This window comes from Lactuca serriola, chromosome 6 (genome assembly GCF_051521515.1).
Source record: "Lactuca serriola cultivar US96UC23 chromosome 6, Lser_US96UC23_V15, whole genome shotgun sequence".
In the NCBI taxonomy this organism is placed as follows: domain Eukaryota; kingdom Viridiplantae; phylum Streptophyta; class Magnoliopsida; order Asterales; family Asteraceae; genus Lactuca; species Lactuca serriola.
Genome location: NC_136413.1, coordinates 57,338,895 through 57,350,611, shown reverse-complemented (window position 1 = coordinate 57,350,611; position 11,717 = coordinate 57,338,895). Strand labels below are relative to the sequence as shown.

At 39.7% G+C, this 11,717-nt stretch overlaps 1 protein-coding gene across 1 annotated transcript; it reads right to left on the bottom strand.

Moving 5' to 3' along the window:
- Nucleotides 1–354: 354 nt before the first annotated feature.
- Nucleotides 355–1,419, bottom strand: LOC145059786 (uncharacterized). The gene has a single exon (XM_079007573.1). The coding sequence runs from the start codon at nucleotides 1,417–1,419 to the stop codon at nucleotides 355–357; it is 1,065 nt and encodes a 354-aa protein (XP_078863699.1).
- Between the last annotated feature and the right edge of the window lie 10,298 nt (nucleotides 1,420–11,717).

Here is an 11,717-nt window from a genome sequence, read left to right as displayed (position 1 = left end):
TGAATCACGCCTAAAATTAAGCCAAAAATCATCTTATTATAAATCATTCAAACACTAAAGGGAAATGTTCAACAAGTACACTATACAAACGTACAACACATGAAATACAAGGACTTACTAGCAAGTACTTGTCAAGTATGCAACTTTCTTAATACAAAGTATGAGGAATCTTGAAGGGGCATGCCTCTCTCATTTTAGAATGCTTTTATTGAGAATGGTTTTCCCTGGAAAATCTCATTACCTAGATTATCCTGTTCATATTTGATTCATAAACGAAGTATCAAAGGAAATCACAACAAATTAGACACAATATTCAACAAAAATAAAATGTTCCTCGAAGAAAACAAACTGCATTTAAGGGTAGGGATTCTTTAAGTAAGCACGCCCCTTGTCAATAGATGCTAACTCGGCTGGACTCAAACTTGGAAGTTCACGTTCTTGAAGGGTGTTGATTATCTGTGTAATCTCACCGAGAAGCTGAGCTGCAGCATGGACACTCGACTCCCTTCTTTCTACGACACTTGTGTGGCATTTCATTAATATGACATGGGGTAAGTTGGTGAGACATGCAGCCAATATATCAGAAATCATTAATGATAGCTGCACAAATAGTTCCTCTTGGCTAAGTTCGTCAATGTTGGTGTGGTAAGAAAGAAGCATTGTTTCGGCGATACGATACATTGAGTTGGCAGAAATAGACCTTCGTTTGGTATTATCATTTGAGACTCCAATACTAGTACCTTCCGCCTCCATAACCATGCTTTTAGCTTTATCCCTCAATAACTGGAGAATCTGTCCTGCTGTATGCAGTTGAGAATCAGGGTTTTGCAACTTGTTTCCTAACCATTTGTTGTAGACTTCAACTTCTACCCACAACGTTTGAGCAGCCTTTTGAATCCATACATGGTCATCAGTAGCATTCAGGCTTTCTTCAACAAGTTTGACATATACAAGACCTTCACTCACACCACGAATCAGCAAGCAATCAACTAGATTCTTTTGGATGTTAGGAAGAGACATAGCGATTGTTGTGAGAGTTACCAATGGTAAGCTCCAACAGTTAGGATATTCTTGTGAAAGTAAAGGCTGGACATGATGGCTGTCAAAATTTTCAACCCCATCAAATCCTCTAGATTCTGCAAGCAGCTTGATAAGATGTTTGGGTTGTTGTTTTTCAGCCTTTCGGATCAAATGGTTCACAGATTTTAAAATGCCTTTCAAGGTTCTCTCAGCAAACTCCATGTCATCTTCAAGTTGCAAAACATATTGGCTAAGATCTTTATCTTTTCCAAGTTGCGCTTCCTTGGGATTTTCTACTGACTCAACACGTGAGACATGAAACAAGCCCTTTAGCCACTTCCAACAACGGAGACAGCACAAAGCACATATCACAAAGAAAATTGGAATCACTGATATCATCTTGCATGATACGACGAATGCCTTTTGAAATCCTATACAGATGCTGAGAATTAGGACTTTCATATGCTGGATGACAACCTTGCAATTGCGGCCACTGGATGGGATTATGGGAATGGTATGCTACTATGTTTCCAATCATATAACTTCTGAGTTCAGTAGCTCTCTACTTTAGAGACCTTGAGGTGTTTCCAAATCCATTTTACTGACAACTTAAAGCGTAAGGCTGCAAAAAATCTGGCAAGTGGGGCTATCGTACCCAGTATCACTCCTATAAACTGGATTATGAAAATCACTGGTGTTGACCACTTATAATCCGACCTATAGTCCCCTAAAAATTGAAAATTTGAAATTACAATATATATTTGTTAGCCGGTGCTTAAGGCACATATTACCCCAGACGCAGAGGTTGTAGTAGAACAAGCAGTCATGAATTGGGGGCTTCCGGTTTCTGCCATGATCCAGTAGTTGCTCACATGTTGCTTTAGTTTCTCAACAGTTAATCTTCCTGGTTGTTGCAGTTCTTGATCCCTCAATGCTGTTACATGAGCCACTTGGTATTTCGATTCCAGAATTTGTTACGACTTTACAATTGCTAAAGATGAGCATGCATATATTATCAGCAACATGAGTAATGGGACCACAGAAATGATTGCATAAATAACACACATAAGGACCGGTCCTATACTGAATCTGTAAACAACGCCCACAAAGACGTTGGGATTCTCTTCGAAATAGAAGAGAATTCCTGTGTATATTTGAATGCAAATATTGACAACCAAGGTGATTACAAAAACACCTAAAGCTATGATGTTTGAGACAAGTTCCTTGCTATCCATGGTTGCTAGAGAAGGCAATAAATTTGCCATTATGGTGCACATAAAGCTCATGCTTCCAAGCTTTGCAGCCTGATCCACAATACCATACATAATATTATTTAGATCCATTGGCAGCTTTATTGCAATAGCTATCACAGTAAGAGATGCTGCATTCAAAGTGAAATATTTACACGGAAACCATAGCTTTCTGTTCTGCAAACCATGTAATAAATCAGCCACCATTGCAAGGATGCAAAACAAAGATGCTAAGGCGACATATATCCCAATCCATGGCATAGGTTTGTTATACAGGTTTTCGTAACTTGACTGGTGTACTAAAGGCATTAAGAATTGTTTGTACTCTTTTGTAATGTATGCGCAAGACTCCACCGGCCGAAATTGGTTGTACACTAAATTGGTATCCATGATTATGTTCCTCCAAGGAAAAGGAAAAGGAACTAATATGTCAAGCAAGAAGATGAAAAGCACAAGACTTATTTTGAGATGTAGTAATGACTTAAAAAAATGAAACTTTCATGCTTATATAATCTATCACTTGATGACTTGATCCTGCTGTGAAATGTTTATATCATTACCGGGAATGAGTTTTAAAAGCCTTGTTTGTCAAACCACGCGTTCAAACTAATGGTCCGGGCAATTTAAATTTCATATTTTATAAGAATACAAAAAAAAAAAAAAAAAGATAAAAAATAACTTTCTCCGTCACATATTAATAGTCTAAGTATTTTTTTTTATTTTTTTTATTTTTTTATTTTTTTTTTTTGGGTTTGTCCCAAAATAATAGTGTACTTCTAAAAATAAATATCGCATTTACCAAAATACCCCTCATTATTAGTTAAACTACCATGAAGTTAAATGTAACAAAATAGTATAATTGTCATTTTATTTAATAAAGTTAGTGGTAATATTCGTTTCCGTAATATGTATGTCTTTGGTCTGTGGACAATAATTTTGAGACGGACGAAGTATTATTGATATGTTTATAAAAAATTAGTAAGGAAATGTTCATCAAACATTAATAATAAAAATAAAATTGTATTAACCACTATGTCAACCTGTATCCACCAATGACATCGTACATTAATTTATTTATTATCCTATCCTACTTCGGTTCATTTATTAATCACATTGAAAATCAAGTTGGATTAATAAAGTCAAATACTTGGATTAATTATAAAGTCAAATACTTTACATTCCAAAAAAGCTATGGCTAGAGGCTAGCACCAAGAGCTATTATGGTCGGTAGAAGTTGTAAAACAACAATAAGGATAATCATAATACAGAATATCAATGACCTGATATGCATTATTATTAAAAAAAGGAATCATGACCAAGTTGAGTCCTCGTTCTATACTTCACTTTACAAAAATGGGCAACATATGTAACATCCACATGGTTTATTCCCGTCTAAAAAATTTAAAAACAGAATATCAGGTTTGGTGACCTGCATTCAAGTGCTTCGATCTGTTGTTATCCACTAACTGATACTTTATGTAGATAGTTATAATTATCATGCTATATATTAAGATAAAGGAGCAGTGAGGTTGTTTTAGAGACTGCCCACATATAAGTACCTTAAAAGCTTCTGACCTAACCTCGGAATTTCTACATCTCCAACAGAGCCAACAGGTTGTTAGGATTCATCCTTGAACCACTTCAATAGAAACATACTTTCACCTTATTTCGAATGAATCGCAAAAAAGTTATCTACTCTCTTTACCAACTTCACTTTGGGTAAGCATCATCAATGACTGCCTATTCCTTGTTATTAAATAAATAGAACTTGTAATAGAAAATAGTCATTTTATATGAAAAGAAAGAGAAAAATGCTATAAACAAGCAAAATCAATAAATGATTTATTTTTTGGACCAAAACAAAAAACATTCCATAGGACAAATTTGTAATTTAGTCATTGATTATGTTTCTGTTTATCAGACCTCTCGCTCCCTCCTTTTCCATATATGAGAACCACAAGCAACCTATGATTAGGTTTCAAATCGGGAGGAAACAACTAGAGGGTTGTTGATCGCAAGCGGGTTGGGGCATTGTTGGAAGAGTATGTTTGGAAATCTCGTCAAACGATTGTGTTTTGGGAACTCCTGATATCTGAAAAATTTATGACTTAGCTTTGATTTCTCTGATCCCATTTTGGCATACTCGAGTATTTATTCAGATGTGGATGAAAGTTCTTAGGCTGCTATGAATTATGCATCTTTTAGTGGAGTCGTTGTGGGGTCTAGTTTGGGTTCGATGAGTTTGGTGTCTGGATCGATCATGCTTGTAGGCCTTTCCCCTTTCATCTAATGCACTTATGTACTCATGAAATCATTTACTATTCCAAATCTGTCTGCTATTCTGTTATGGACAGGATAGAAATCTCTACCTGGATTTAGTTTCATTCATAGCTGCTGATACGAACCAGGAGACCAGCAGACAAAGTCCATGATAGCCAATTTGAGTTGGCGAGACTCCCGAAAAAATAGAATAAGAAGAGATAAAGCTTAGAGCAATTTTCTGATGATCTATTTCCCAACTGAATCAGTCTTAAATATTTGAAAAGAAAAGGCTGCAACTATGCATTCCTAAAACTATATGCATTCCTAAAATTAAATATTTGAAAAGAAAAAGCTGCAACTATGCATTCCTAAAACTATATGCATTCCTAAAACTAAGGTGCTGTTTGTTTTTTCAAAAAAATCAATCCTGACCACTTATTGCTGTGCCGCGCAGCACACATGCAACCATTGGTCTTTTGCAACTGTTTGTTTTTTCCAATATTTCTAACTTCAAACTGCGCGGCGCAGCGCTGCGCCATCATCTTCAAACCACTTATCACTTACTTTAAGTTATATTACTCAACTTAGATTTGTTTTAATTTTTTTCAACAACATGTTTATTATTTTAATAATATTTAACGAATACTATAAACCACTAGAGTATATTTTATATAATTTCAAAACCGTTTGGTAAATTGCATATAAAGTTTGTGTTATATTGTCTATAACCAAATATTAATAAATTATAAAGTTAATAATTAAAATTACCAAATTTATTGAAGTTAACCGGAAAAATAATCATCGTCTTCAAAATTTTAACAAAACTAAACATGTTTTTAGTTAAATTAACGATTTTATTTATTGTTATTTAGTAAATATTATGTTTAATTCTCTTATATAAACCTCTTTAAAAATCATATCATCACAATGATATTTATATTTGATTTGCATATGATTAAACTAAATAAATTTTTTATTTAGATTTATTTTATATTATTATATAGTTAATTTCAGTTTATTGCAGCAACGTGCAAATGTTAAAAAACAAACAAACTTCTTATTAAAGGCTGTAGCCGTTTGATCCACTTTCTTCTACTGCTGAGGGTTATAGACTTCAGCCGTTTTCGCTTTGAAAAAGCAAACAACACCTATGTCTACTGGCATAAGAAAAGGAGAATTAAAAGAAACATGGAAAACTAACGTGCAAGCCTTTTTAAAGGACACATGATTTATTGGTTGACCTAATCCTAATCGACTCAAACAAAGAAATTGACTAATGACTTGTAGTTGAATCCATCTTCTTAATCACGATAACGGGCTTGTATAGTCTGATTACGTTTGGGTCATTCTATTGTGATGTGGGCTCTTTCAATGATGTTGCTATCAATGTCAGTCAGGCGAACATCGACCTTGTCCTCAAGGTCGTGAATGATGGTGTTTGGTTTATGGGAACCCCAAAAGATTGGGTAATTGTTTTGAAACTCATTTAGGTCTTCCCAAGTAGCTTCACTAGAATCGCAGCCGTGCCAATGTACCAAAACTTGATGTTGGCTGGAGTCAGGGGACCGGATGGCCCAAAACGCATGATGGAAGTGGGTAGCATGATCAGGTTTTCGTCCATTGCCAAGAAGGGTAGTGGTGCACGTTGCTCATTTGGATCGCCATGACACGGATGGAGGAGCAAGACGTGGAACATAGGATGGATCCAGTCGGTAAGCAACTTGTTCAATATTGGCATTTATCTTAAGCGGACCAAAGTATTGACGAGATAATTTGTGCGACTGGCGACTGGCGACTGAGGTTTGTCGGTAAGTGCGGAGTTTGACATATACTCATTCACCTGGTTAAAAGACTTTTTCTATCCGATGTTTTTCGGCACTTGTGGTCATGCGTGCTTGTGAGGTGGCCAAGATGGCTTTCAGTTGATCTAGGCTTTTAGCTGATCCAGGAGTCGACTATGAGTAAGTGGTGTGTCGTCGATGGACGCGATGGTGGAGGACTCTGAAATGTAATCTGGGAGAGTGGGTGGTGGTCTTCCATAGAGTGTCTAGAAAGGCCACATTCCAATAAAGCTATGGTGGGTTGAGTTGCACCGGTATTCCACCAAGTAGAGGTGGCGGTGCCAAGTAATGGATTCGGCACTGGCAAAACAACACAAATATGACTCGAGACAGTGGTTGACCACCTCCGATTGAATGTCGCTTTGGGAGTGGTAAGCATTGGAATGTTGGAGAGTTGTGCCTAGTTTTTTTAAATAATTCTTGCCAAAAATGACTGAGGAATAAGGGTCGCAATTGGAGATGATGGAACGTGGAAATACATGGAGGTGGTAAACGGTTTGGAGAAAGTGTGGAGCTAATGTGACCATGGTGTAGTTTGGTGGCAATTCGAAAGAATGTGCACTTTTGGAGAGTCAATCAAGGATAATGCAGATTGTGGTCTTCCCCTGTGATGGTGGCAATTAGGTAATAAAGTGCATGGCTAGGTCATACTAAACCTGGTGGGGAATAGGTAAGGGTTGCATGAGACCGTATCGCTTATGAGTCACATATTTAACCTGTTGACATGTGGGGCAACACTTGATGAACTCTTTGATTGATTATGTTATTCGTGACCAATAGAAGGAAGAGGAGAGGCATCATAGTGTCGGTTGTAGGCTGGAGTGGCCACCGAGTGGAGTGACATGGTGCTCAGCGGTGACCATATAAAGAAGATCAGAGACATCGGGAATAACAATCCGGCCGATGCAGTAGACTAAGCCGTCATGGACATAGTGTGGGGAGGAAGCTAGTTGTTGTAGAAACTCGAGACCCTTGGTTGTGGTGTAGTGTCATCAGATCACTTCAAGCCATGGAAAGGTGGGGGTTGTGAGTGACATGTTCTTACGGCACCAACAACTTTATTTTCTCGGCCCAGTTTGTATAAGATTTCAAAGTCGAAGCCCAGTAGCTTTGCGGCCCACTTATGTTGATCGGGGGTTTGGATCACCTGTATTAAAAGGTGTCGTAGAATGTGTTGATCCGTGTATATTTACAAGTGGCGGCCCAACAAATATTGGAGCCATTTACACACCGGTTTAGTGATAGCATAAAGTTCACGAGTATAGGTGGATGAGGATTGCATGTGTAGCCCCCATCTTCTTATTAAAAAGAAGGCAATAGGGTGGTCTCCCTGAGATAATACATCACCTACTCCAGAACCGGAAGCATCTATGGTGACTTCAAAAGTTTTCGAGAAAACTGGTAGGACTAGCGTGGGTAGAGTTGTAATGGCTTGTTTCACGGTCAAGACATGACAGTTTCATTATAGTGAAATTGGTATGTTTGTAACAAATATGTGAGGGGGGCAACGATAGATGCGTAATTGTGAACAAACCAGTGGTAGTAACCGGTGAGACCAAAAAATCCACGTAGTCTAGTGGCAGTAGTAGGTGGCTTCCAATCTAGGATAGTGGTGATTTTATCATTGTCAATGGAGACCCCGGTAGCTGAAATAATATGACCCAAGTAATGGACTTGTGGTTCTACAAACACGCACTTCAATCATTTGCCATAATACTAGTTGTTGGCAAGGGTATCGAAGACCGAGCATAGATGGATGAGGTGTTGTTCACGGCTTAGGCTGCACACCAATATGTAATAAAAAAAACAAGAACGAAGTGTCAGAGTCGGTTACGAAATAGGTTGTTCATGGCTACTTGAAACGTAGACTGGGCATTGGAGATCCCAAAGGGCATCACAAGGAACTCGTAATGCCAATCGATTATACGAAAAGCCATTTTGGGTGTATCCTTTTGGCTGAAACTCGTAGTTGATAGTAGCCAGAGCTGAGGTCTATTTTTTATAAAAGAACGAGAACCATACCGTTCATCAAGCAATTCATCCACCGTGGGGATCAGAAAACAGTCCCGTCTTGTCACGATGTTGAGTGCGCGATAATCAACGCAAAACCGCCAATAGCCATTTTTCTTATGGACAAGGAGCACCGGGGAAGAGAAGGGACTGGTGCTAGTTCGTATAATTCTTTCGTGAAGCATTTCTTTAATGAGTTATGTCATAATACCCTTTTGAAAATGGGGGTGTCAGTAAGGTCGAACATTGACCGGTGCAACATTAGCACTAGTACAAAACATATTTTTTAGTACGATGAGGTTTTTTTTTGGTGCGGTTTAGCCTACGACCGCACCATTAAAACACTTTAGCATTAATAAATCAAGGAACCGCACTAACAAATGCATTTTTTGATGCTATTTTCTTTAAAAGCACTAATAAATGCATTTTTTTTATGTTGTTTTTCAAAATCGCACTAATAAATATATTTTTTGATACTGTTTTCTAAAACCGCACTAATAATAAATGTATTTTTTGATGTTGTTCTCTTAAAAAGCACTAATAAATGCATTTTTTGATGCTACTTTTAAAAATCGCACTAATAAATGTATTTTTTTGATGCCGTTTTCCAAAACTAAGTAATAGCAAATGCATTTTTTTGATGCGGTTTTGGATTGAGTTCCCTCTTTATTTTTGTTCCCGGGCTGAAGCTCCTTCCAAAATTTCATTCCCCGCACGATGCCTTTCTCTTCCCCTTTATATTTCCTTAATCTAATTTCATTTGGCCACACAAACCCTAATATCATCGACTACTGCCGCCCTCACCAACATCCTTGGGTCCTCTCACCCGTGATGAATCTGAATAATCTTTGAGGAGTCGACCTCCACTATAATCATCTTTGTCCATCGCGATCAACCCAACGTCAAGACTGACATGTATGTTTCTAATTTATAATTTTGATTCATAAAATTACTTAATCTACATGTCTGATACTCTGATTTCTTAAGTTAGGTTGTGGAAGAAAGAAGGGGTTGGGCAAAGAAGCTTGTGACGTTCAAAGGAGAGCACATATCTAGTAGTAGTAGTGTAGTAAGTGTGCGGGGGTAGCCGTAGCATTCACTAGCAGTCAGATAGAAGTAGTGGTGTTGTAAGTCTGCGGGGGTAGCCGTAGCATTCACTAGCAGCCAGATAGTATTAGAGAGTTGTAAGTCCGCGAGCGTAGTCGCAGTCTTTATCAGATTGGCAGGTAGCATGAGCGTGTGTTGGACGCGGGAAAGCAGTAGTTCCCACCCGTTCGGGTGCAGCAGTGAGGATATGGGAATCCACGGGTTAGATTTCGGATTTCCCAAATGGATCAGTTACGGCTAAGTCAGCAATTTTGGCTACAGATCGTCACATCAGTTATGAGATCAGAGTAGCAGTGGACTGTTGGGGTTCGGGTATGTTAAGGGCTACTGTCGGTCTGGGAGCCATCATGTTGTTAGTCGTGGAATTGATGATGTCAGGATGTGACGTATGGACCCGATCGGTTGGATCGGAAGGTTGTTAGAACCACAGTGACATGATAACTAGTGGAAACTAGTTCCAGAGAAAGATTTCGTTCAGAAGTCGTGGAAGCAGCTAAGTGAGGAGTCCTTTGACTCCACAGTTGAGTTGGAACTCAGTATTTCAGTCAGTTCAGTGTATCAGGCAGTTCAGTGTTTCATTTAGTTCAGTGTTTCATTCAGCTCAGTATTTCAGTCAGTTCAGTGTTTCAGGCAGTTCAGTGTTTCAATCAGTGCAACATTTCAGGCAATTCAGTGTTTCAGGCAGCTCAGTGTTTTAGGCAACTCGGTGTTGTAGGTAGTTCCGTGCTTCGGATAGTTGCAGTATGAGGGTCGGTGTTAGTATAGTTGGTTGATCTGGTAATGGCAAGTCCCTCTCAGCAGGATCAGTGGAGCCTTCTTCCAAGTATAAGTGATCTGTAAGGATAGCTAGGTAGGCAGCTTTTCCTTAAGGATGGAAGGCTCGAGTTAGTAGGAGTTGAGTAATTAGATGGGAGATAAGCAAGCTGGTTCCAGCAGCATCGTTTCAGCATGAGCGGCAGAGTGGATAGAACAGTTATAGATGGTCGAAATATCTTCAGGAGTCGCGGGAGGCGACTAGGAGATTGCGATGGAGTGTAGTGACCGGTGGGAGTCCGGTAACTCAGGTATCGGCAGGTTAGTTAGACCTGGGTAGTCTCAGTGCATCCAGTAGGCGGATGAGGGGCAACAGGATTTTCAGTCGGAGGAAGTAACGTTGAGGAAATTATGGAAAAGAAAAGGATTCAGTATGTACCAACAGTAGTGACCAGCACTGTAAGTGGCTGGAGTGATGGACAAAAGGGTGTTAGTTTTCCCAGACAGAGAGTTGGAGGCAGTTCGCAGGACAGTTGGTCGTAGCAAACTTCGAGGACGAAGTTTACTTTAAGTGGGGGAGAGTTGTAACACCCCAAAGTTTGGAAAGCCAAGAAAAGAAAGAAAACCTCAATTTTAAGGGGAGACTCGGCGAGTCCATGGAGGGACTCGGCGAGTCCGAGCGGGATCCAGGATAAGGTATAAGCGACCGACTCGGCGAGTCGGCCAAGGTGACTCGGCGAGTCTGGTCTGAGCAAGGAAAACCCTAAATCCGGGACTTGGAGCTTATTTAAATGTCTCATTCTCCTCCTTAGGGTTCCTTTACTGCCTCTCTACCCCAGAACACCAAACCCTAGCCACCATATCCGTTTTTGAGCTAGATCTTGCCTTGAAGAGTGCACTAAAGCTTGGAGAAGGAAGAAAGGCCTTGGAGGTGCAAGAAGGGACTGTAGATCCAGGATTGAGAAGACATTTCAGATCAATTGGAGGTAATAAGCTGTTGCTTGGACTCCCTTTGCACCTAGATCTATTCTTATGTGTGAGTTTGGACATTTTTTTGGCATGATAGGTAACCATTCGAGTTAGAGGTCCCAGTCAGCTTTGGACTTCGGTCCGATGTAGTAGTTAGTATGTTTAACGCCTTCGTGGCTCAGACAGGATTTATGTGTTTATGCTAGTTGATATGTTTATGCTATGTTCAGTCAGCTTCGGACTTCGGTCCTATGTAGGGGACAAGGTCCCAGTCAGCTTCGGACTTCGGTCCGATGTAGGGGACAAGGTCCCAGTCAGCTTCGGACATCGGTCCGATGTAGGGGACAAGGTCCCAGTCAGCTTTGGACTCCGGTCCGATGTAGGGGACAAGGTCCCAGTCAGCTTTGGACTCCGGTCCGATGTAGGGGACAAGGTCCCAGTCAGCTTCGGACTTCGGTCCGATGTAGGGGGCAAGGCCCCAGTTAGTCCGGACTTCGTTCCGATG